General features: G+C 38.3%; 1 protein-coding gene across 5 annotated transcripts in view; it reads right to left on the bottom strand.

Annotated features, from left to right (window-relative positions):
• The window catches only part of PRKCZ (protein kinase C zeta), a 159,536-nt gene that overhangs the window by 33,733 nt on the left and 98,543 nt on the right, over positions 1-27,260 (bottom strand). For 4 of the 5 annotated variants that reach the window (XM_077837445.1, XM_077837444.1, XM_077837447.1 and 1 more), the window contains 7 exons: positions 20,040-20,171; positions 18,608-18,689; positions 16,505-16,554; positions 13,298-13,486; positions 10,033-10,130; positions 4,442-4,528; positions 3,492-3,627 (listed from right to left, as the gene is read on the bottom strand). In XM_077837445.1, the coding sequence (XP_077693571.1) occupies positions 3,492-3,627; positions 4,442-4,528; positions 10,033-10,130; positions 13,298-13,486; positions 16,505-16,554; positions 18,608-18,689; positions 20,040-20,171 (774 nt within the window). Of the gene's footprint in view, positions 1-3,491; positions 3,628-4,441; positions 4,529-10,032; positions 10,131-13,297; positions 13,487-16,081; positions 16,135-16,504; positions 16,555-18,607; positions 18,690-20,039; positions 20,172-27,260 lie in introns of those variants that run through there. The other variant, XM_077837449.1, reaches the window with a different exon arrangement.

The raw sequence follows: 27,260 nt of genomic DNA, 5'->3' as shown, positions 1-27,260 counted from the left end.
TTTTAACTCCAGGTTATGAATATTAGTGCTGATGCAACACGTCAGATAAGAGTCCTTGAAAACTGGAGTCCTATTTATTCCTTGAAGAGGTATATCACAAGCAGTGACAATGCAAGCTCCCCCACAGTGCCCCACTGCTAATGTGCATAATGAACTGTGAAGAACCCCTAATAAGACGGAGAAGGTAGCTCAGTTAACTTGGTCCGTTCAATCCCTGGACCCTCTGAAATTGACAAAAAGGGTGCTACTTGTGGTGCTGGTTTTGGGAACGTGGCGGTCCATCACAAACTAGACTGAGACTCCTCATCTCATTTCACATGGGCCAACAAATAACTTGGAGACAACAACTGCCAGCAAGTATTTGTGCGTGTCAAAGCAGCAACCCAAAGAGGTAATATCCCATTACAAGCCCCCTGAGCAGTCTGACCTCATAGTTCATTAATTTACTTGAGCTTCTTAATATCTGCTTTGACTTTTATTTCAAATACCAGTTCATTTAAATAAGGCTATAAATAACCTTCTGTAGGGCTGTATTTGCCTGCCTCAGTCTCTCTTCAGGTACAGGTTGCATTTGATCAAAATTTATGAAGTGCTATTCAGTGCTAAAAAGTTCCAGTGCCAACAGTAATTTATTAGAGATGGTCTCTCTTGGAGGATTGGCAGTCATTGAAAAGAGCTAACACAATTCAAATATACAGAATCATAAAAATTAGAGATGGAAAAGACCTATTGTATTAATTCATCAAGGCCATCCCCCTAGAAGTGCAGGGTTAGTCTCCTAATAGAGGTCATATCAGATATGAAACAAATTAAAACTTTTATTAGAGAATATTTAAAGTTACAGAACACAAATTGTTGACTACACATTATAAATACCCATGCCATATCAGTTCATGCTTGTCAAAAACATTATAACCATGGATTGCAAATGAAGAGAGAGAAAAGTGATATGAGCTGACAATTGCCTGTAGCAGAAAAGACAGATGAGGATTAGTGGTTAAGCATAGAACATAGAAAAAGAAAGTACGCTAGTTAGTTAAATAAGTTCAAAGAATCGTTCAGTCTTGTCGCTTCTCAGTTAGTGGTCTGAATCTTATCCTCAGATTGGCAGTGTCCAGTAATGTGTTCAATATAGCGGTATCTGAAACTGTCAACTACTTCATCAGCCTGGAGTAGTGTCTGGGCACCTCACAGTCCTGAAACAGTCTCATACTTGCAGTCCCAGGCACCCAATGCTCTGATGATCAGTGTGTGAACGGCAGTGGAGTATCCCCGTTCTTTCAAGGTACCAGCCAGGATGTGTGTGTCTATTTCTCCATTTTCCATTCCTGTGTCTCAATGAAGGCAGCGACCCGATTCTTGAAGGGGATTGTGACACCCTGGCACCCCAATATTCACCACTGTCATGTAATTAGGATATGTTTTGTACAAAGTATGCCTTGTGAGATATTCTAAAAATCTTGATCTGCTAGACATTAATATCTCATTGAATGGTATGGTGCTATCATATGTGAAGTTATGAAGTTTGACTGGGTATATGTTACTGAAACATGTCGTGAGGTTGAAATCACCCAGAAGCAGCCTTTCAGGTACAACAGTAAAAAGGAATTTGAATGGCTTATGGAGGAAATGCACACAAGCACAAGGATTACCCAGAAAATGTGTACACTAGAAACCTCTCAGAGATAGCACTACACAATGGGAACTGTTTGACCCAGGTCACAGCAAAAGAGCTTTCCAGCAAGTGGGAAGAATATATAAAAGGGGGACAATGACATCATGATACCACCTCACTCTCCCTACAACAATACACCTGGAAACACTTGAGGGGCAAGGACTGAACTGTGGGAAGTGATGGTCTCAGGCTAGAGGAATTTTTAGCCTGTGTGTGAAAACGTGAGAAAGCCAAGGCAACTTGTGCGTTAAGAATCTGCCAGCCTGTTTTCACTCAGGCTTAGAATTTGCTAATTCATACCCTACCTGTCTACTTAAACTCAGGTTTCAGAGTAGCAGCCATGTTAGTCTGTATCCGCAAAAAGAAAAGGAGTACTTGTGGCACCTTAGAGACTAACAAATTTATTTGAGCATAAGCTTTCGTGAGCTGTACAAAAGCTTATGCTCAAATAAATTTGTTAGTCTCTAAGGTGCCACAAGTACTCCTTTTCTTTTTGCTTAAACTCAGTTTGTGGTTTTGTTTATTTACTAAGGTAATCTGTCTTCATCTGTTTGCTATCACTTAAAATCTATCTTTTGAGATTAATAAACTTGTTTTGTCTAAAAGCAGTGTTTGTGGAAATTATAACTTGGGGCAGAAAGCTGTCGCATCTCTTTGTCTCTCCACACTGAGGGAGGGGGCGAATTTTATGAGTTTATGCTGTACAGTTCCCTGTGCAGCGCAAGACAGTATAATTCTGGGTTTACGCTCCAGAGGGGATTGCGTGTCTTAGCAACTGGGAGGTGCCTTAGCTGAGCCTTCCCATGCAGAGCTGATCTCAGCATGTGTGTGTGAAGCTGCAGCTGGGTGTGTCCTTATCTGTGTGTATGCTGGTGAAGGAGCAAGTGTGGAGAGCTTGGCAATTTATCACAGCAGCACAGTGTGAAAGGGAGCCCAGGCTGGTGGGCTCACTGGTACCCCAGTTCCAAGTGGCATCCTGGGAGGGTACCCGTCACAGGGATAGTTCACTTCTGGTTCCTCATCAGTGATCACAACATCCAGTTTTAGCTGAGAGTTGAAGTCCAGAATTGAAGAGTTAACGAAAACAGCTCACAGATGCTGAAATTGCCTTAACAAACCTATTCTGCACATTGCTGTGGCGAAGTGGCCATGCTCTGGAATGGGGTTTACAGCTGCACAGGACGTGAGGCAGGGTTTCATTCTCAAAGTTGCATCGCTGGTTTAACCGGTCCCTACACTTCATCTTAGTCAAAAGGTCAAGAATCAAGTACTATCTAACTATGGAACCCCTTGTGGCTTTGGCTTCCAAAGTATTAGAACTGATTATTCTAAAATAAAGGCAAATTACAATTCATTTTCTTCAATGAAATTATGTGGGTGTAAAAGCAGTTTGGCCATATCTGGTCCTCGGATTGAATTTAGTTAACAGTTCTGTTGGTAACAAATGTGAAGGAACAGAATTCAGCATTCATAGCTGTGTTGAATCTGCAGGTCTAACAGCACAAACATAGTAAGAACTTTATTTTTGTCCACAAATTCACCAGTATGACTTGGAATACACCCAAGAAATAGATTTGTTGAGCAAGGTGGTGCCATTTTTCAGAAGTAATTTTTCAGAGCAGAACTGCAGTTTAAGACTAAATTCTAGGCTCAGTTACACTTACATTAATCTAGGCAAACTTCGTATCTCAGATTTACCCTGGTATTGCTGGCTGTAGAATTTCATTCAACAAGACTATTTGACACAACTAGATTAAAATATACAGATTCACAGTAGAATTATAAGGAAAGACAGAAAATCAGAGGAGAAACTTACCTTGCACATGCCATAATCTGTTAACTTGATATGACCCTCTGCATCTAGCAGAACATTGTCTAGTTTTAAATCTCTATAGATTATTCCTCTCTCGTGTAGGAAGTTCAGAGCAATACAAATTTCAGCAGCATAAAATCTTAAATCAGAAAAAAGAGTCATTCATTAGTAGAAGAATTACACAAAAACTGGCATAAATTGAAAAAATCCAGTGACAGTTTTTGAAACCAAAAGGAACAAAGTAAGAAGGAAAAGCTAACAGAGTCTGGCTTCTCACCATGGATAGGATAAAAACAACAAAAACCCCTAAATTCACTCAAAAGTAGCTGTTACAATCAAAATACAAATAATTAAAAAATATAGCCACTGTCTACAAGGCTAAAGACTTATAGCAAGTAATTTTTTTTCAATTTGATATTGAAGAAATTTTTCATCATACTATTGAATATTTCTCTGAAGCTGTAAAACTCAAATACTGGGCATCAGAACTGGATTTCTGAGCCAGTAAAATCTACATCAGCTATTCTAATGCAGTGCCAAGACATGTGTCTAACGCCAACACTTGCAAGACAGTACTTTTTATTCATTTCTGTATAAAACTCCCTTAACTAGGTTCACCAAAACACTTAAACCCTACATCAGCAATGCACTTCAGAGAACTGTTAATCAAATATAAAAGCAATGACAGTTAGTTGTTCCTATTATCAAATGCTTTTTTTTTTAAAACTCGTTTCCTTGTAGAATACAAAGATTATTTATCTTTCAACTGAACTGCTTTCCAAATTTAAGGTTGAGCTTTTTAATTTTTTTTAAACTTTCCAAACCACCTACAGCAATTTCCCTTGAAATTTTTTATATTCTCTTGTTGTCATTTAAGATAATTCTTTTGTAGGCTCATTACATAGCACAACATTAAAAAGTTTATTACATTTATCAACGCATTAGTAAAATACCTTGCATGTTCTTCAGGAAGTTTTCTTTGCCGTTGCATATGAAACATGAGATCTCCCCCATTTACATACTCTATGACAAGGAACAATCTGAAAATATACAATACAATAAATGGATTCCAACGCAAGGAAAACTCTTTTTAATTCCATAAGACTGATATTTTTACTAAGGTCACGGCTAATATTTCACTCCAGCAACAACAAAATCTAAAGTTAAAAATGTTCCTCTGAGTTGCCCTCTCAAGTAAGGCAATTAAAATTGTAATTACAATAAAAATTAACCATTTAGAAACAAAACAAGAGCATCTATTCAATTTATAATACACCCATGTCTGTGGTATGTAGATGACTTATCCATAATTTAAAAGCATGTATAAGAATACTTCAATAGAAAAACACAAATGAAGAAATTGATTTGAGCTTAATGAAGGTGTACCTGCTTAACGCTAGGTCTGAGTTTGGCATGAAGCCAACATAACTATCCAAACACATGAAAAGGATAAAAAGTAACCAAGTACCATTGTGGGCTGTCAGTGTAAAACATCATTTCTTGAATACAGTATCAAATGTATATTTTAAAAGTTTAACTTTGAGATTGCAACGAAGGAATAAGATATTGTCACAGGAGTATGGCAAGTAGATGATAAATTGCAAAGCCAAAGGCTTTATCAAAAACAAATGCAGGAGCAAAATAGACAATTTTCAAATAACAGGACATTTATACTATAAAAGCATCTCATTTTAATGGCTATGTCTATCATATCAAATGACTGATGCATATTGCAATGGCTGTCTTGTGAAATAGGGAATAGTATCAAGTTTTCACCGTGTACTGCTACTGAATAGCTGTATTCTGAATGGCTTAGAAAACAGACTGTTAGATAAGTACATTTTAAACAAAATAGTGTAAGTTTTAAAAACACAAAGTTTCTCATTAGATGAAATTTTATTATTTGCCACTAAATAAGGATCAGTCATCTAGGAGTTTGGCACAGATCTACTTTGACACATATTAGACAAAATACTGAATACTGTTTTAGGCTGAAGGTGGGTTTTTTTTTTTAAATCAGGCAAAGACATGAAATCTGAATAGTTTCATATTTGAAAAACAAAGTTCACACACCCAGACTTGTTACATTTTTGATACATGTAAGACATTTTTTAAACCAACCAAAACACAAGTCAAAAGTAAACATATTTTAAGACTAAGATGACTAGTTTTACTATTAATTTACCAGTATTAAAAAGGTCAGTAAGCACTGTAGAGTTTTGAGCATTAATGAACATACAACTATTATGCTGTTATTTGCACTAGCTTCTGAAAAGCCAAAACTGACACACTGAAGAAAGATGTCTGGAGATCTACATTTCTCTGAAGTGTAGAAAAACAAATTTATGTTTGAGCAAAGTAAAAGGGTTCTAATGATTTCAATCACACATGATTCACAACAATCCTCTTCCAAATAAAGTTTTAAATTGTATCAGGATCCTTATACGCACCCATAAAAATTAAAATAATTCTGTTTATATGCTGAATACAACAATCTGAGCTCCTAATGCCATGCTGGGAGAAACCTTCTAAATTCGTAGGACACAAATGCCTGGCTCCATAAGGCCACCCATAATAAAAATAGGAGTCTGATGAGTTCAGATGTGGCCATTTTTCACTAGAAATGGAAATTAAATTTGGTGCAGCCAACAGGACCATCTGGAATTATTACAGCTCTGTTCTTTGACTAGGACCTTTGCCACTAAAAGAATCTGAATATGAATAATCCATCCCCCCCCCCCCCAAACCCAGTAGCGGAAGCTAACAAATACACTTATTTTTTCAACCCCTTGTCTAGTATAGGATAAAGGTCCACCTTAATATGAAAAGAGTATGATCTCGCAACCTTGGGAAAACCCAATTTACCACCTCATAATTCAACAACTCATCCAAGTTTCATCCACTGGCATCTTAACCTGCATGCAATGATTCTCTACTTCATAGCACAACACAGTGTAATGAGAGAGGACATTGACTCATTTAATATGTAAATTTCTCTCCAAAGCAAGACAACTGGCTGCAGCTTTCTTTGATTTTTGTTGATAAATCTGCATTGCTTATTATTTCACATTACAGAAAGGCAGTATGTCAAGCAAGGACAGTGTTACAAAGATTTTGCAGGAAACTCCAGAAATGTATGGACATTTTGGAGATGGATGAATAAGCAGCCTGGGGTTTTTTAGTCTGATACATATCTTCAAAGACATTGCAATAACCATTATGGGTCCAATTCTGTAATATTCTACATAGTATACCCCCTGAAGTTAATGGCTGCATTATCAGGGCCTATTAGTAGCTTTTCAAAACTAGTTTTGCAATGCACTCCTCAAAACACAAGAGAAAATGCAGTAGGGGTAGGGAAAACACAAGTGGAATGATCAGCCATATGAAGAGACTTATTACACACTGGAGAGAAGATACCACTTGTGGGAAAATATGATCCATGCAAGCTGACAAGGTTAAAGAGTCCTACAGAATAGAAATATGCTGAGTGAGTGCTTCTTGTGAAAAATGAAGCTGCCTCAGAAGCAGCTTTTCTTTATGCACCCAATTATTCCAGAATTAAAAATTCCTCTCTCTACACCTTCTTTTCCCCACACACATTTGGCAAATTCTCCTCACTGCTCATCTAATTCTAAAATACATACTTTGTAAAGATTAACCACTATAGAAGAACCTATGAATTCCATCCAGAGAAAGCCCTCTGAAAACAACTCCAAATTAAGTCAAAATCCAAACTAAGTTAAAATCCAAAGCAAAGGACTGACCCCCTTCTTTTTGGAGACACTTAAAAAAATACACTTCAGTTAATTTACTTAAGAGGCAAACCAGCTTGTCATGGCCCAATTTCAGGATTCTTTTTCTTGCAACTGCTATTGAAAAACTACAAAAAACTAAATGAAACCAAGACCCACATGCCCCTAACAAACAATCTGAATACATATCAAGAAGCAGAGCTTGTGATCTTTCACTGTTGCAACTGCTGACCTCTTATGCCCCCCGCCCCTTCCCAATATCTTGGTTATTGTGATCACAATGTTATCTAATTTAGACTGTGATTGTGCAAAGACTTACACATATGTTTAACTATATGTATGTGAGTAGTCCCTCCTATCTTCATTGGGATTTCTCTTTGCAGGCTCAAAGCTTTCAATTTTAACCATCCATGTTAGGAAGCTACCTTAATTACTGGTTAAGTACTATGTGTACCTCTCTTACTGTAATAACAATAAATGACACCAATTCCTAACAGTGTAGGGAACTGCATTTTTTGTACTCTAAGGATTTAGTGACATCATCCAGGTAAGTAAAAAAAAGTAAAGTGAGAAATTTTCTTTTAAATTATTTCTTTAAGTATATACATTTATTGTAACTTTGTTATTGTTAAATACAATCTAAAATATATTTAAGATTTAAAGTAAAAATGGCACACAAAGCATTGATCTAATATTTAAAGGTGTTGCTTAGGGAAAGAAAATTTCTAATACCGGACTTAAACATAGAGTTTATCCATGTTACTGTTTGTTTCCTGTGTGCCGATTATCAGCACTACTTGCACGTGAATAAGTTTGCTTCCTCACAGTCAGTTTCCTGCTTCCATTTGATCCTGCAGTGAAGTCATAATGCTGAATTTGTGACATTACAACAATACCCAGGACAACAGACTTAAGTCATAAACACAGATATTGGTTTCACTGCAGAATTAAAAAGGAGAAGCAATGCTGGGAGAAAGGACTAAAAACAACCCCAGCAACAAAAGCAGCACAGAAGAATACCGGACAAGTACTTTATATTTATTTCCATACTTTTTTTTTCTTCAAACCTGCTCCAATATGAAAATCTCCCAAAGAAGTGACATGCAAAGGACTTAACTAAACTCTGATTTCAGCCCTCTTCTTGCTTCTTATGATGTTTATAAGGAAGCCTGATTTTTTAAGAAGTATTTTCTCTGTTTGGTTTTTACATTAGTCATTCAGGTCTCATCTGTCCTGGAAGACACCATGATGAGACTGAAGTATTAGTGAAATGACAACATCACAAGAGCCAAGAGAGTGAAAACTTAGCAGCAGAAAGAGGAAAGGATTTTAAAAGGTAATATTTAAACAATTTTTGTTTGTTTTTCTAATCTACTACACTTCAGCAACCTTTTCCTTCAATTACTCAGGTGAGTGGTAATATGTATCCTCATACGTCCCATAGTCTCTTATGCAAAATCAAGAAAAGACCAGAGCTGACCTTGCTAGTATTTCTAAGCTAAAACACAACAAAAATAAAGAGCTTTCGGCCACTTTTTTCATTCATCATAAAGCGACAAACAAAAAGGCAAACACCCCCTTTTTAATAACACTCTTTACAGGTGACCTTTGGAACTCCTTCTCTCTTCCTGGTCCACAATAACACTACTTTACTGATCTTCAGGGCAAACTGAAAAGCCCATATATTTCCACTGGCAGTGAGAAAAAGAGAAGGTGCAGATCAGGAGGTATGTTTTTTGCTGCTGGGTCATTATGGTTACTGTGAACATGCTGATAAAAGGTTAAAGGGAGAGTTTCAGAGGTGATCCATTTCATGGCTGTGTATTTAAGAATTGTCAGGGTGCACGGGGAACTAAGAAAAGGTGCTCCTTTTTAAACAGCTACGTGCATAAGCCTAAATAAAAATAAATCCCCTGAATACTGCACAAAATCTGCCTGCTTAGATTACGCAGGCAGTCTACTGCATGCAACTCACATGAATAAATGCAAGGAAGTAAATCTTCCAAATATCACACATGTAACATTTTGTATGACTAGCATGTGTGTCAGTATAGCATTGAAGGGGTTATGGTACCTAAATTCAGCCATGAATAAGAATACCCTTATACAAGAAAAAGTTAACTGGAAACATCCATTATTCCAGCCATGCATATGCACTCCAGTATAAGATAATTTCTCTTGATTTCCCCCCCACGTCCCCACATTAAATACCTGCATGCAATAAAATACTGAAATAATATAAATCACTTCAGTTTTTGCAGATTAGAAAAAACAATTCACTGATACTTGCAAGTAGATAAGTATTTTCTCAAATGAATCAAAGTACTTTCTCAATCTGTGCTACGTATTTAAATGCCACAGTGATGAAAGCATAAAATAATGAACAGCTATATATAAAAATATTACTTCTCGATATATATGTAGGAACGGCATTTAAGTTGTCCAAATCAATTGCCGCAATAAATACTGTGAGAAGAGACAGTTCTTAGTGTGTGCTTTTTAAGACTGCTTGATTTTGTTTGTCCAGAAAGGTATAATAGAGACACAGCTAACTTACTACCCTAAAAGTTTGTCCATTTACATGTCTATATCTGAACGTTACTATACTATTAAATAGGCCACGCCGTTATCTTGTGTTATTTCTACAAAGGGCTGTCATAGTAATACTTCGATCCAAAGGTCTCAAAACACTAAGATTATACTCTCTAACCGCCATGGTTGCTTTATGAAAAAGCAGTTAGTACAAAGATCAAGATTTTCAAAATAAAGTAACTTCAAAACTTTCTTACCGACTTGTTGTTTGAAAACACGAATGTAAACCAACTAGGAATGGATTACTGGATGCCTGTTCAAACACATGTTTCTCTGTCTGTACCCAATCAATATCCTGAAATAGAGTATTTGGAGAATCAGAACTACTGCTGGATACCCTGCTGTGGGTAAAGCCAGAAAATAAACCGTCAACATTTATAGTCCCATATATTTATATATATATAGTGTGTCACTGTTACAAACATTCCTTAAAAAAAAAATGGAAAAAAGATAGCCCAGAGAAAGTAATATTTTTTTGCTTCAACTGCTTGTCAGAGGTTTTCTGAACAAAATTTACTCATCATGAAATTTAAAAAACGAACACCACCTATGTGAAGTATTAATGATGTATTGATTCAAAGTGTCCTGAAGCAAGTGGATATCACATTGTAACCATTTGTGTCAGCTGGAGCTGCCACAATTTGCTTTGGTTTGGGTACAAGTCACGGAGTTTCACATGGTTTCTGTGATCAGCTAAACTATGCACGTGAAATACTGAGAAAGGAGACCACAAGCTACTGGTATTTCCCAAATTTAATAGATGCTAGGACAGCACTGCAAAACCAAGACCTATGGTAAAAAAATATCCCAAGTCTGTTCATAAATGCAAAACCTAAAATCTGTGTACTATAATTGTTCTCAGCATAGGTAAGCATTCCCCATGCCTGTTATAGCATATATTCCACAATACTTCACCCCCTCCACGAATACCTATCAAGGAGTGACTGGCAGGAAACCTTGGGCATTGGTAGGCTTGAATTCCCCAGTTTCTAGCTGACCAACACTATGTCAACTCTCCAGTCAATCTGAAGACAACTAGGGGATATATACTCAGGTGCCCTTATGTGAGGTCCGGCAGGTAAAAGCTAGATTGCAACCTCTAGAGAGCAATCTTTAGTGCTATCCTGTCAGGCCAAGCCCAACAACTGAGATCTCCATGGGAGCTGGGAATCCCCATCAAGTGTTAACATGTATTTGGTTCTGTACATAAAGATGTAGCCTTTGAAGAGGCAGAGACACGTCAATTACAGGCAAAAAATTATGTATATACAAAAATTAGTATAAACAAGCAATAGAAGTGTTTCCATGTCTTTTTTTTTAAGCACCAAGTAAACTTTTCTTACAATGACTGTAAACCAAGCTTTGTGCATTGTGCTATTTCCATTGGAACAGGAGAGTGACACTGGCTAGTAACGATCAAAAAAGGGGGACATTATTCTCACTTCCTAGGCTAAGAAAAAAATCAAAAGGAACAGCATGAACAGCGTAAAGCAAATTAGATTTTAAAAATTCTTTCAGCTTTAACAACTGGTGCTTTGTGATAGGTATTTCTAAGTTGTCTTTCACATGGGTATAATAAGGTAACTTGGTAAAAAGACAGTTAATGAATTTTGTTTTTTGAAACTTATTACTTTTAGCCTGACAACATACTCTGAATGAGCATTCAACAGGATATTTCCTTTCGGTTCCTTTAACTTCAGTTCTCATTAAATCAGGGTGGGGGGGAGCGGGGGGAGAGAAATCTGCCTCAACTCCGTTTTGGTGAAGATAACCTTTGAATATTACTGTTACTACAACACTAACAAAGCACCAGCAGGTTCGATGCATTCTAAATTCACTGATATTTGAAAGACAAAAACATTACTAAGTAATGCATTTTCTCTACCATTGAAACACAATCAAATGGAATTTCCATCACTTTAGCTGTGTATTCATAAAATTCCATTTCTCATAGATGCTAGCTTGTAGCAAACAGCAGCAATTAGATCAAGTTTCTATGTTATGAAGTGTGAGGACACAATCCAAAATAACTAACAGAATTTTCTCAGCTGTTTCTAGTTCTCAAAGACAACCACAAAGCTGACTAAATATTTCTCCTCACCTTTCACTGTCACCGAAAGAAACAATTGAAGAAACAAGAAATGTAATTACGGAGCAACTTTTTCTTATCCCCTTTTCTTGGTCACGAAAAAAAGAGATTGCAACACTTAGGCAAGCAAGTCTAAAGATAAAGAATCTAAGCAGCCATATTCTTTGAATATCAGCCTCTGGAACGTAACAAGTACAGCAACTAGTGAAATTGGTTACTACCACCACAGATTTTTTTTTTTTTTTTTTTTTTTTTTTTAGTTCTTTGCAACAAAATATTGCCTTCCACTGCATGCATCTGATGTAGTGAGCTGTAGCTCACGAAAGCTTATGCTCAAATAAATGTGTTAGTCTCTAAGGTGCCACAAGTCCTCCTTTTCTTTTTGTAAACTAGTTTTCCAGTGGCCATGGAATTAACAGAGACTGCCAACTTAAAAAAAAAAAAAAAATCACAATTGTGTCTGAAAAATGTGTATCTGTTATAGCCAAAAGTTCGACTGCTAATATGGAAAGAAGCTACTGAAAAATATTTTCTTTATTTTTCCAGTTCATTTACTCAGTGCATTTGTTATCAGTCAAATTCATGGTTCCCTCTCAATCTGTCACTCCCTACCTTACCGAAGAAACTATTACAGCACATTTTTAAAGCAATTAAAAAAAAACAAAACAGGACATGCCGTTCATCCAGACTGAATTTTTTTTAAATTGACTCATGAAAAAAAATCATGTTGATGTAGCCCCTTTTAAAAGCCAGTGATTTACTAAATGTGAAAAACAATCTGTAGTTTTACATTACATGTACTGTGTATGCGCACGCACGTGTATTGTATATACACACCCAAAATGCACTCTCAGATGATATATTTCTATAAAAATAAAAAAACATTATAAAAATGTAAGTTCAGCTCCCGTTACGAAGTTCAGAATTTGTTCATTAGTTTCTTCTGACACCCTACAAGCTGAAATTGGGAGGGAGGTAACATTTTGCTATCCTTTTAGTCGCAGATGAACAGACTATTTAATACCCAATGCTCTATTTAACCAGTAAACAAAAGGCTAGACTTTGAACATCATCCAGGTTTATTATAAATAATTCATTTGTGTTTTTCTAAAACTGCTAACCAATTAGTCTGTATTAGTTACTTCGGAGGTAGTGGACATTTCTCCCAGAACCAATCTGTGCCATACTTCATGTAGGCAGTTGATGCCACCAACTAACTTACCAGTCAGTGAAGCTTCCACTACATGACAAAATATTTGTTCAAAATTTCAGTCACATTTTTAACACTTTTTCCTTCATTCACCAGTTAGAACCAATGGCAATACTGAACTATGATTCAATTCAGCATTTTAAAATTTTAAACAGACTTTTACCTCATCATCATGGACCAATTCTTTTTTCACTACTTTCATGGCATAAATTTGATCATTCTTTTTTAACCGTACTAAAAGAACTTTGGCATAACTTCCACGTCCAATAACTCTGATTAAGTCAAAGTCCTGTAGTCCAAGCCCCTGAGAAATCTTAATTCCATCCATTCCATCAATAACTGGCTTGATATCCTGTATAAAGACAAACAGATACATATTCAGAAACAGCTGAAATCTTCTTAACTAAGAACTGTTAGAGCAAACAAGTTTAACCTCTTAACAGAGTCAGGATTTGCTCAATGTGCACACTAGTCAAACACCGAGTTGTCAAATAATACAAGAATGACACAGCCCTAAAACAAGTAGTAATTTTTTTTTTTTTTTAAAAACCTTCCTTGGTATAATTTTTCTACTTGCTATTATGGGTGCCAATTATTTTTCCTCTAAGGGAATAGCTTGCTGAACATTTCATCTTAAGTAACATGTTTTTAATAAGAATAAATTCTCAATGTTCCCATATTCTGCAGGTGAACTGCTGTAGGACCATACATATCTATGCAATTATCCTCAGCAGCTCACCACACCATGTAAAGCGCCATTATACTAAAGTTCTATTTTGGCCAATGGTGGCTGGTTTGCCAGTGTCTGACATGCTGGTTGTTCAGAACAACCAGCCAGGAAGTCTAGCATGTGACTGTGCCAACAGTTCGTGGCCGACCTATCACCTAAGGTTATTAGATGCTCTATTTTTTACTGGTGTAACTTGCTTTTTAACATGCAAACCAGTTTCTACTTTTGTACAGTGTGCCTGTAGAACCCACTGCCTTGGAATCAGCTTTTATTTTATACAGATCAGAGCAGAAATTTACATTAATGGCCTAGAGGTGACAGGGTCTGTATTACATTACCAAATATTGATCCAGTCAGGTTCCCCACCTGGGAGTTTTTGTCTTGAAAAAGTGGTCAAGTTTAGGTCATGCTTACTTTATATGTTAAGCTAAACGGAACCACTTTTCCTAGTCAAGACAGACCCTCAGAGACTTAAATCCCAAGGTGATAAGAGTCCAAAGTCAGACAAACATATTTAAAATAAAAGTCCTACAGCCAGGTTCCTTTTCTGGTAGTAAATCAGGACAAGGGAAACAGTATGCAACTCTATTATTCACACAGTGGAAAAAAGTTGTGGGTCACTTATCACTCATTTCTAAGCATCAAGCATTTCCACTTCAGGTTTTCTGTCTAACTAAGCCCTAGAAATCCCAAGTATATATATTTTTAAACACTCATTCACAGGATTTTGGTTACAGCTATGTAGTATTCATCCATCATGGAAACTCTTGGATTCCCTACTCTGGAAAATGAAAGACTCTGACCAAGCAAAGAGGGTCTGAATTCAATTCTTGGATTGTTAGCCCTTCCGAGCTAGAGCTCTGTGTGAGAGTGAACAGTGTCTTGTACATTCTGAAAGATATGGAGATACATATTAATAAAGAAGATCTAAGGAGAAAAAAAGATACAGAAACCATACTCTGCTAATTGAGTACATCTGCCTTGGCATGAGGTTAAGCAGTTTCAGGGTATGTCAAACACACTACAGCTGTAGTGAAATTCAAGTTGCTGGTCAGGACCATGCTGATTTCCCAAGAGTGAATATTTGTGGAAGAGATTTCAAAATGGAAAATATATTATTTTGATTGAAGCTTTATTAAAGAAGATAGAAATAACTATTTTGTCCCTTGGGGAGGTGTCTTGACATTAAATAAAACCAAACTATTTTGGTGACTGTAAATGACAGATTTAGAGTCATTCAAAAATCAAGCAGTCGGAAAGAGTTAAGCAAAGTACAGCATCTGTCTCAGTTATACCCCATTACCAATGTTTACAATGCTTCAACACATTTTTATTTCTATTTTTATTTGACCTCATAGTACTGTACTTGTAGCCAGATCAAGATTCTGCCGATCTATGGGAAGTGTTTATATAAGGAGTCTTGATCTAGGATTGACTGTTATTAAAAGAGATTGCACTGAGCTTAAAGATTCTAGCCAGCAAGGTTCCAGCATGCCACATCCTCTCTGTGCAGGATATGCTATTTCAGTTTAATAGCACTCATCTACAAGGTGGAAAAAATGGGAACAGCTGATTAGGGTAGGGGCCAGGTGTCTTCCTATACATTAGTACAGCACCTAGCACAAGAGGACCTAAATTTTGATTGGACCTTTTGGTACTACTGCAATACAAATAACTATCCATTTCAGGTGCCACAAGTACTCCTTTTCTCATTTCAGAAAACGAGACTAAATTTTCTGTAGTCATCCTAATGTACACATTTTAGTCTCTCTGTGTTTACTTAAGATGATTCTTAAAAACATATATGATTGAAAGCATGGCAATCTATGCAATAACCAGAACCACTCATGTGTGAATTACTGGCAGTGGCAGTGAGTGTAGTGGAGAATAGATGGTGCAGTTTTGTTGAAAGGGAGAAACCAACCTGGTAATGCTTTGTAAAGTGCTTCTTATTTATTTTAAATATGCCGAAGCATTTTTAAAGCTATTGTTTTGAAGCCCGTTAGGCTTATTTAAAGTGCACTGGGATTTGTCAAAGTGCTCCAAGGGAATAACATCCTTAGTCTGCAGAGATGCTGCTAGACCCTCTACAAAAGAACTAAAATATAAAACGTACGCATACATTTTTCTACTTTTATTTCTTCAGGGCCCTTTATAATTGGGTGTGTATTATTTATCTGCAAAATTTCAGAGCAAACCGGATAGTTAATGACTTACATTGTCAGTGACACTGGATCAAGATTCATAATTTTAGTCTGTGGAGGGGTGGCCTGAGGGTGATAAGCAGTGTACATGCATTAGAGAGGAGAACAGCAAAGAACTGAAATAATGTTAAACCACTGTAAGCTGCTAATTCAGAGGCAAGGACCAATAAATTGCAACCCTCAGATAAATCATAGTTGTTCCCCAATATGAATGGGGAAATAAAGTCTTTCACACTTTGTGATCGAGACAATATAAACAGAAAACAAAAGAAAGTCTGAGAAATCCATTAAATCACTAAATACTTGATTTTGGGAGACCCAGATTTCCTTTACTGGAAAAAAGGATATACACAGTAAGAAGAAAACACTGCCTATAAACTATAGCTACATTATGCAAAAAACGTAAATATTAATTTAAAAATAATTTTTAAAATACCTCAGAGTCATCTTTAATGTCATGTTTCCGGGTTGAAGGAATATAAGGTACTGCAAGACAAAGTGGATAAACAGAACAAGCAGATTGCCAAAACTATCCTGCACATAGTAGAAAAATCATAAAATCAGTTTACTTTGCCCCATGGGACATTTAGGTAGGATTTTTTCCCTTAGTTGTCATAATCTTGATAGCACATACTAAAGGTGCTGAAGAGGGGTCAACATTGGAATAGGGGAAGAGGAGCCTTTTGGCACTTAACAGTGAACCCTTTAACTTGCTGAACCATGTGTGACAGGCCCAGAGTGTCCTATCCAGTCCTCTTCAGTAGAAGAGCCTTGAGGTAGGCGTGGTTACAGACATCTTAATATATAAATAAATAGTCAGACACCCTAACCTGAAGGCTAAAGATCTCACTTTCTGTAACATACTCAGCTGCCTCTGTACTCCTTGCAAATGTTACCAAGTTCACTAGCAATGTATATTTATAACAAATTTACAAGTTGTAGGCTCTAAAATTTGTGAAAAAAACTACCCCAACCCACCCCCAAACCTTAAAACACCTTTATACATTTCTACAGCACCCTCAACTGTGATCCTTAAAATGCTCTACAAACAGTAACTGATTCAGCCTTACAACCCACATTTTACATATAGGTCAACTGAGGCAGAGTGCATGGCAAGATTTTTGGGACAAGGACTCTATTACATGTGTATATAATACCTAGCATGATGGAGTCCTGATCCATGAGGCACTACTGTATTACAAATTATTAGAGACACTAGGTAGGTGAGGTTATATCTTTTATTGGACCAATTTACACTCCATCAGAGAAGTAGACTGCATCATGGAAAGGGCCCCCAAATACCTGAGGAGAATCTGCTTCAGTACAGAAAAAACCCACTAACTACACACATCTAGTTGTCACCTATCAAACCACACTGGAACCCATACAGGGTATCAAGTAACTACAACTCATATTTGATGGGTATCACTTCCTGAAAGAAAACTTTCCTAAACCCCCTCTTCTGGCCTTCAAACAACTCCCTAATCACGCCAATCTCACCATCAGACGCAAGCTCCCCACAGACCAGGACACACCAACTCAAAGTGGCATCAGACCCTACCATAAAAAACAGATGCAAAACCTGCAGACATACTTCACTGCTACAATGATCAATGCCCCTCACAACACACCTTGCAAGAATCATATATCCTATACTTGCCTATCACAACATGGTGTATTTCATCAGTATATCAAATGCCTCAGCAACTAAGTGGGTGAAACCAAACAATCAGAATGCTCTCAAATGAACTCACAGAAAAATGATGAAAACACTCACCTGTTGGCAAGCACTTTTCACAAAGCTATCACTCCATAATTGATCTTCCAATACACGTCCTCAAAGGAAGCTTGCACAGAAACTTCAAAAAGCAAGGCTAGAAACCAGGGGCTCCAGAATAGAGGGGAACCAGGGGCCATGGTCCCATCAATTTTTACCAGTCATAAGGGCAAGGGGGAGGGAGGGAGGAGCGAGCAGAGGATGGGGCCTTGAGGCAAGAGGCAGCGTGGCCATGGTTGGGGCACTGGTGACCCGCCCACTCACTTTTAGGGAGCTTCCATTGCTCCTGCTAGAAACTTAAATTCAGAACACTGCTAGACACTGGTTTCATGGCTCATTACAACGATTTATAATACATGCCTGCTTGCTAACCTCTAATGGGCCACTTCAAATCCCTTTTGTATAACATTGTCTAACCCTTATTGCCCACTCCATTTCCAGTGTCCTCCTACAACATGAGTCTTAATGTATCCCAAACTTGTATTTAGTTCAGACACTCCAGTTTCCTTCCCCAGTCCTGAAGAAGAGCTTTGTGTACTCTGAAAGCTTGTACCTTTCACAAACAGAATTTGATCCAATAAAAGATATTACGTCATGTACCTTGTGTCTCACATATTCTGGAACCAACATGGCAAACGTACTAAAAATTACTATTACTAATAATGGTAGCACTGAGAGTTGGCATCATGGTTCCTATTATGACTATAGTTACAGCCAAAAGTGCAAGTATATCAACTGCACATTAGTAGGGAAAATACCTACTTCCATCAGTTTCTTCAGAGGGGAGCTCAACTTCATCATTTTTATCATCTAATTGAGGTTCCTGGGAAGGCATGACCGAATCCTGGCAAAATACACAATTTAGAGAAAAAATATCCATCAATTAATGTAATCTGTTTATGCCATCTGAATATGGCTTCCTAAAGGTTTTAAACAAGTTTGCCTTGTTATATAAATAATTTATAGCTAGAAATTTACACTTGAAGCTTCCAGGACAGGTAGTGGGTTATTACAGATACTTATCAGAACATGAATGGTTTGTAATGAATTCTAAAAAGCCTCTACAGAAAGTCCATCTTCTCCCTGCACAGTGCAGTGTAAACAAATCTCATATTTAAATAATTCTTTTAAAACGAAATCCAGCATATTTTACTGTAAAATACACACAAACAGAATTAAAGATTTGAGACTATCATTTGAAACTGCAGCCATTCCTTATAAAAAGTATCCATGTTTAGTGTGAATTTATATAGGCAGTCTAAAGCATCAGCATATTCCCTGCCCTGGCTAAAAATAAGAAATACTGTCACTGTTCCAAAAGGTCTTGCATTCATTAATAAAAGGACATAAAAGTTTTAGTTTTCTTTTTGTAATGAGTTCTCAACCATTAACATAAGACATGCAGAACTGTTAGAGCAGATATAGCAACAAGTATGTTAGACTCAAATACCGTCTCCACATATGCAGCAATTAATAGGATGGCAAAGAATCAAGTAATCAAGGCAAGATATGCAAAAAGCGTTTCAGCAGCTGGACTGGTGAGGAAAAGATGGATCTGGCTGATATTAAAGAGGAAGAAACCAAAGTAACTAGTAATACTGAATACAGGACAGATTTGGAGGAGGCTGGGAATTGGACGAAGGGGACACCAAAGTTTTGAGTCTACGATTGAAAGAATACTGGAGTTGTCAATACAAATAGATAAGGGAGATGGGTAGACAGATCAGGAGAAGGTGAGTATTTAATAGATTGAGTTTAAAATGGCAGCAGGACCCAGGGGAGATGTCTGAGTGACAAATGGAGACGTAAAAACAAAAAAGAGAGCTTCTTAGTTCTGCAGAACTTCCCATGAGACAGAGGATGCAAATGAAAACGTTTTTTCAAACTATGTTCTTCATATATCTGTGAAATAAATACTTGTTTTGTGAACTAATAAGAACTTCAAATCCAAGTCTGTATTTTTTCACAGCACAAAGGTCTCCGTTCCTCACTTTGTTTTCATTGATCACAAAACACTCCCTCTCCATTTACTAAACTGATAGCTCACGAACCGTGTTCACGATACCAGCATGTGTTACAAACCTGGTGACCTGCCTACATGAACAACATTTTGTCAGTTAGGAAATACTCTTTGGAAATAACGCACATGGAGGTGGTGTAAAACACATTAGCTTTATACAGAATACAAACTTACCATATGCCTTTTGCAGGTCAGTGGAACAAGTATGTGACAGCGTTTATGGACCAGCAATTTGCAGTTGATACACTTGTAGCCTTGCCTTCCGAGACCCCATATCCTTTCACTGCACTGGCCACAATATGCTCTCTAAAAAGCAAGTAGTATAATTATCTTCAAGTTTTAGACCTCTAACAATTCTTCTTTATATATTCATAGCTACCGGCCAAAAAAAACTATTTCACAATGCTTCAAGAATTTATGTTCATCAGAAACATGTCTTTTATTGACATGACTCACCTGAGGGTACATCTTCAAAACTTTTCAAACACTGCTTCTGATTTTAGGCACTGTACCCAATACTTCAAAAACAAAGTTTACTGTGTCCATAAAAGAAGTACACCTATTGTGCATTGCTACACCAGCAATTTGCATGCAAAACTTGGGCTGTTAGTATTATTCTTTTATCGCCGTTAGTGTGCACGACATTTTAAAGGCATGTATTAAGACTAGGTTTCTGGGAAGAAGAGCTTAATACCTAAATTAGAAAACTTAATGTATTTTCTGTTTGTCAATTACATTGTGAAATAACAAAACATGAGCTAAATTAAGTGATTACGAGGTGAGGCATAAGAGCAAAGGCAGATGGCATTTGGTGGAAGATACTGAAAAATATATTTCTAGGAGAGTTTGAGGTTGTAGAGCAAGATTGCTTGTCACACTTCAGGAAAAGTGTATGGAGCATCATAACAGAAGGCACAATAGTCCATAGGCACATTTAGTTTGAGGAGAGAATACTGCAAGTCTGTAGAACAAAATAAGTAAGGTTTAATTGACATTGACCAAGTCTCTTGGGGCATGGATTGTATTTCATATTTGTCCATAAGACATTATGCTCAGCTACGGCCCTGTATGAATAAGACGGTTTATGGACAGCAGGTGCACAAGGCTGAGACAGCATTACCTTTCCAATAGCCAAATAAATTTTCACTTCCCCACAAATTGTTAAAAATTCACTCCTTGGACTGATGTGTGAAAAATTTCAGCCTATAGACAATTTCATGGTTAAGAAATAAGCCTGTGAAAACAGAGGTTAATGCATTCCTGGGATAGCACTGTATTAATATTCTCCCATATTTAATTCAGAGTTTTTTTGTTTTATCCAGATGCTGGAGTACAACTGTTCAACAACAAGCACTGAGGCTCAACAAGTTACAATTAGCATTTTGATTCTTACTGCACTTCAGATAAGAAAGAAAAATTCCCAGAGCTGCTTCATCAAAAATCAAAGGGGATGATCAGAGAACTTCTATACATCAACTTGTTACGCAAGAGTCCTCAAAGGAGTTTCTTAAGACCAAGGCAGGGGGGCTTTTTTGCACTGCTGACCTGACATTTGATAAATTTCTACAGCATGTATATAGAGAAATTATAAAGAAATGAACAAGAATAGTAAATATGGCAGGCGACCAGCTTGGCTTAACAGTGAAATCCTAGCGGATCTTAAACATAAAAAAGAAGCTTACAAGAAGTGGAAGGTTGGACATATGACCAGGGAAGAGTATAAAAATATTGCTCGGGCATGTAGGAATGAAATCAGGAGGGCCAAATCGCACCTGGAGCTGCAGCTAGCGAGAGATGTCAAGAGTAACAAGAAGGGTTTCTTCAGGTACGTTGGCAACAAGAAGAAAGCCAAGGAAAGTGTGGGCCCCTTAATGAATGAGGGAGGCAACCTAGTGACAGAGGATGTGGAAAAAGCTAATGTACTCAATGCTTTTTTTGCCTCTGTTTTCACTAACAAGGTCAGCTCCCAGACTGCTGCGCTGGGCATCACAAAATGGGGAAGAGATGGCCAGCCCTCTGTGGAGATAGAGGTGGTTAGGGACTATTTAGAAAAGCTGGACGTGCACAAGTCCATGGGGCCGGACGAGTTGCATCCGAGAGTGCTGAAGGAATTGGCGGCTGTGATTGCAGAGCCATTGGCCATTATCTTTGAAAACTCGTGGCGAACCGGGGAAGTCCCGGATGACTGGAAAAAGGCTAATGTAGTGCCAATCTTTAAAAAAGGGAAGAAGGAGGATCCTGGGAACTACAGGCCAGTCAGCCTCACCTCAGTCCCTGGAAAAATCATGGAGCAGGTCCTCAAAGAATCAATCTTGAAGTACTTGCATGAGAGGAAAGTGATCAGGAACAGCCAGCATGGATTCACCAAGGGAAGGTCATGCCTGACTAATCTAATCGCCTTTTATCATGAGATTACTGGTTCTGTGGATGAAGGGAAAGCAGTGGATGTATTGTTTCTTGACTTTAGCAAAGCTTTTGACACGGTCTCCCACAGTATTCTTGTCAGCAAGTTAAGGAAGTATGGGCTGGATGAATGCACTATAAGGTGGGTAGAAAGCTGGCTAGATTGTCGGGCTCAACGGGTAGTGATCAATGGCTCCATGTCTAGTTGGCAGCCGGTGTCAAGTGGAGTGCCCCAGGGGTCAGTCCTGGGGCCGGTTTTGTTCAATATCTTCATAAATGATCTGGAGGATGGTGTGGATTGCACTCTCAGCAAATTTGCGGACGATACTAAACTGGGAGGAGTAGTAGATACGCTGGAGGGGAGGGATAGGATACAGAAGGACCTAGACAAATTGGAGGATTGGGCCAAAAGAAATCTGATGAGGTTCAATAAGGATAAGTGCAGGGTCCTGCACTTAGGACGGAAGAATCCAATGCACCGCTACAGACTAGGGACCGAATGGCTAGGCAGCAGTTCTGCGGAAAACGACCTGGGGTGACAGTGGACGAGAAGCTGGATATGAGTCAGCAGTGTGCCCTTGTTGCCAAGAAGGCCAATGGCATTTTGGGATGTATAAGTAGGGGCATAGCGAGCAGATCGAGGGACGTGATCGTCCCCCTCTATTCGACATTAGTGAGGCCTCATCTGGAGTACTGTGTCCAGTTTTGGGCCCCACACTACAAGAAGGATGTGGATAAATTGGAGAGAATCCAGCGAAGGGCAACAAAAATGATTAGGGGTCTAGAACACATGACTTATGAGGAGAGGCTGAGGGAGCTGGGATTGTTTAGCCTGCAGAAGAGAAGAATGAGGGGGGATTTGATAGCTGCTTTCAACTACCTGAAAGGGGGTTCCAAAGAGGATGGCTCTAGACTGTTCTCAATGGTAGCAGATGACAGAACGAGGAGTAATGGTCTCAAGTTGCAGTGGGGGAGGTTTAGATTGGATATTAGGAAAAACTTTTTCACTAAGAGGGTGGTGAAACACTGGAATGCGTTGCCTAGGGAGGTGGTGGAATCTCCTTCCTTGGAAGTTTTGAAGGTCAGGCTTGACAAAGCCACGGCTGGGATGATTTAACTGGTAATTGGTCCTGCTTCGAGCAGGGGGTTGGACTAGATGACCTTCAGGGGTCCCTTCCAACCCTGATATTCTATGATTCTAACTGGAGTACTGGACACAGGCTGTTCCACTTATAAGTTTAATACGTCTCCACCGTCCACATAAACCAACACTAGAGATTTGTCAGTATTTTTCCTAATGCTTGGAAACAAACACAGTAGTTTAGCTGATACTGGAACACATCAGCATGGCTAAATTTTGCCATTTTACCCAGTAGAAAAAAAGGCATGTTTGCAATCGATATATTTACTTTAAATAGCATTCCATTACAAAATAAGCTGTTATATATATTTTCAAAGGGGCAAAGTGCCTAATGGGGGCAGGCTTTAAAATGTATGGTTTACGAGTACTGGGATTACACTTTCTCAGACTTCTTATGCTCCAAGCCAGGCCAGTCAATGGAAACGCTTCCGATACAAGAACTGGGGAGGGTATATGGGCTATGACCATACGCACAGAACGGGAGTCAGGACTCCCAGGGTCTGATTGCAGCTTTTGCCATTGCATGACCTTAGAACAGGGGTTCTCAAACTGGGGGTCGTGACCCCTGAAGTTATTACATGGGTGGTCGCGAGCTGTCAGCCTCCACCCCAAACCCCACTTCATCTCCAGCATGCAGAATAGCGTTAAATATTTTTTAAAGTATTTTTAATTTTTTGGGGGGGGATGTGTGGGGGGGGTTCACACTCAGAGGCTTGCTACGTGAAAGGGGGCACCAGTACAGAAGTTTGAGAACCACTGCCTTAGAACCTGTGTGTCAGTGGAGCAATGGTGAGAGAGATATAGTGAGAAATAATGACAGGTTTCAGAGTAACAGCCGTGTTAATCTGTATTCACAAAAAGAAAAGGAGTACTTGTGGCACCTTAGAGACTAACCAATTTATTTGAGCATAAGCTTTTGTGAGCTATAGCTCACTTCATCGGATGCATACTGTGGAAACTGCAGAAGACATTATATACACAGAGACCATGAAACAATATCTCCTCCCACCCCACTCTCCTGCTGGTAATAGCCCATCCAAAGTGATCACTCTCCTTACAATGTGTATGATAATCAAGGTGGGCCATTTCCAGCATAAATCCAAGTTTAACCAGAACATCGGGGGGGGGTTTGGAAAAAACAAGGGGAAATAGGCTACCTTGCATAATGACTTAGCCACTCCCAGTCTCTATTTAAGCCTAAATTAATAGTATCCAATTTGCAAATGAATTCCAATTCAGCAGTTTCTCGCTGGAGTCTGGATTTGAAGTTTTTTTGTTGTAAGATAGCGACCTTCATGTCTGTAATTGCGTGACCAGAGAGATTGAAGTGTTCTCCGACTGGTTTATGAATGTTATAATTCTTGACATCTGATTTGTGTTTTTACGTAGAGACTGTCCAGTTTGACCAATGTACATGGCAGAGGGACATTGCTGGCACATGATGGCATACATCACATTGGTAATCAAAAAGGCTGACAAAGGAGGTGCTGTTGTCATCATGAATAAGTCGGAACATGAACAAGAGGCTGCTTGGCAGCTCTCCAACACCACTTTCTACAAGCTATTACCCTCTGATCCCACTGAGAGTTACCAAAAGCAACTTCAGCATTCCTGAAAAAGCACAAGATCAAATCCGCACAGACACACCCCTGGAACCCCGACCTGGGATATTCTGTCTACTACCCAAGATCCATAAACCTGGAAATCCTGGGCGCCCCATCATCTCAGGCATTGGCACCCTGACAGCAGGATTGTCTGGCTATGTAGACTCCCTCCTCAGGCCCTACGCTACCAGCACTCCCAGCTACCTTCGAGACACCACTGACTTCCTGAGGAAACTACAATCCATCGGTGATCTTCCTGAAAACACCATCCTGGCCACTATGGATGTAGAAGCCCTCTACACCAACATTCCACACAAAAATGGACTACAAGCCGTCAAAAACACTATCCCCGATAATGTCACGGCTAACCTGGTGGCTGAACTTTGTGACTTTGTCCTTACCCATAACTATTTCACATTTGAGGACAATGTATACCTTCAGATCAGCGGCACTGCTATGGGTACCCGCATGGCCCCACAGTATGCCAACATTTTTATGGCTGATTTAGAACAACGCTTCCTCAGCTCTCGTCCCTGAACGCCCCTACTCTACTTATGCTATATTGAGGACATCATCATCTGGACCCATGGAAAAGAAGGACCTTTGATAGCGGAGCGTGTGTTGAAATATAGGCTTCCAACAAGTATCTTGCGATGAAATATTTTCTAACGCAAGCAGTTTAAACAATAGACACCTTGTAGTATCCAAGGTACATAACTAACATGTTTTCTAGACCTTTTATCATTTTTGTTGCTCTTCTCTGGACTTTCTCCAGTATGTCCACATCCTTTCTGAAATGTGGCACTCAGAACTGGACACAATACTCTAGTTGAGGCCTAATCAGCGTGGAGTAGAGCAGAAGAACTACTATTTGTCAAGCATGGTCTAGAGAATACTCTGTCCTGCCTTGACTGCAGGGGACTGGACTAGAAGACTTCTTCAGGTCCCCCTTCCAGTCCTATGATTCTGTGGTGTTTTTCCTGCAAGCCACTGAGAAGGGACTTAGGATATAGTTTAATTAAATGCAAAAAAACAAACCCTGAAACAAAGCAAAAATTCTCCTCAAAACCCTTGAATGTTGAGCATTCCCAATTTGCAGCAATGTATCACATCTCTGGGACATAATATATGTACCATTAATGAGAAGGAGTTCATTAATGGCAATGTAGGTTTCATTTAGAGATCATCCTAACCTGGTTTCAAGTCTACAGATTTTATGCCAAGGGGACTATCTGCACCAAGGGTTAGCAGGACTGGGTCACTACCCTACAAGAGAAACATCTCTGAATTGTCTATTTATTGAAAAATAGGAGTTTATGCCTGTTTTCCTGCAATGATTAGAATGCCTCTCAGAAAAGGATACTCTAAATGTACCACCCGTATATTCACAGATAGAAGCTAAACCAAGGTGGTTTCAATTTTCATTTTGTTCTGTTGCTTTTTATTTTGCCTCTTGGCCCAATACCAGTTGCCATTTGCTTCTGCAGTTTTTAACAAGTCACTATTTCCTGTCACAACTTGATGTATGTGTCAAATCAAGTTATTTTATATCCATATTGTTCCACTGTTTAATATGACTCATTAACATAAGATAAGATACCTGTATTGTGTTCCAATACCTGGCTCTCCAGATACTTAGAAACAGTCTCTTTCAATGGTAACCTATATTCATATTATTATGAGATATAGTGGTGTGATATGTTTTATTGCCAGAATTACAACCTTGGTCTCCATACAAATTAACTCGGGTACAGATCATTCTTTCCAATTTTGATCTCTCACCACCTTTACTTTCCTCCTTTAAAATTCATTTTTCTTAAAAATTTTCATGTGTTAGAGTCTCCCACCACTGATTTTTTCTTGAAATGTTTCAGATTTAGAGGCCAAGATGTTTGAGCGATGTGAAATAGTAGAAGATTCAGTTCTGAAAAAAGGTCCTGTAATATTTCAGACATGTCCCAAAAACTGCCCACAGCCACAATAAATGTACAATAACTTGAAATAGCCATTCCATTTAAAAAAATCCAGTTTCCACATTTCCTTTTGGCCTAAAATTTTTTATGGTTAGTCTCTGTCCAAAGGATTTTGAATAAAATCATTTAAACTGTCTGAGCTATGCAAGCATGACAAGTAATTAAACTACTTTTTTAAAAAAAACATGATTTAAACAGGTTTTTTCCCCCATCTTTACAATTTTTTTCAACATTACAGTTAGCTCTATTTGAGGCCAGATAGCTTTGCCACATT

Source organism: Eretmochelys imbricata, chromosome 18 (assembly GCF_965152235.1).
Source record: "Eretmochelys imbricata isolate rEreImb1 chromosome 18, rEreImb1.hap1, whole genome shotgun sequence".
Lineage (NCBI taxonomy): Eukaryota > Metazoa > Chordata > Testudines > Cheloniidae > Eretmochelys > Eretmochelys imbricata.
This window is presented reverse-complemented; position numbering and strand designations above follow the sequence as displayed.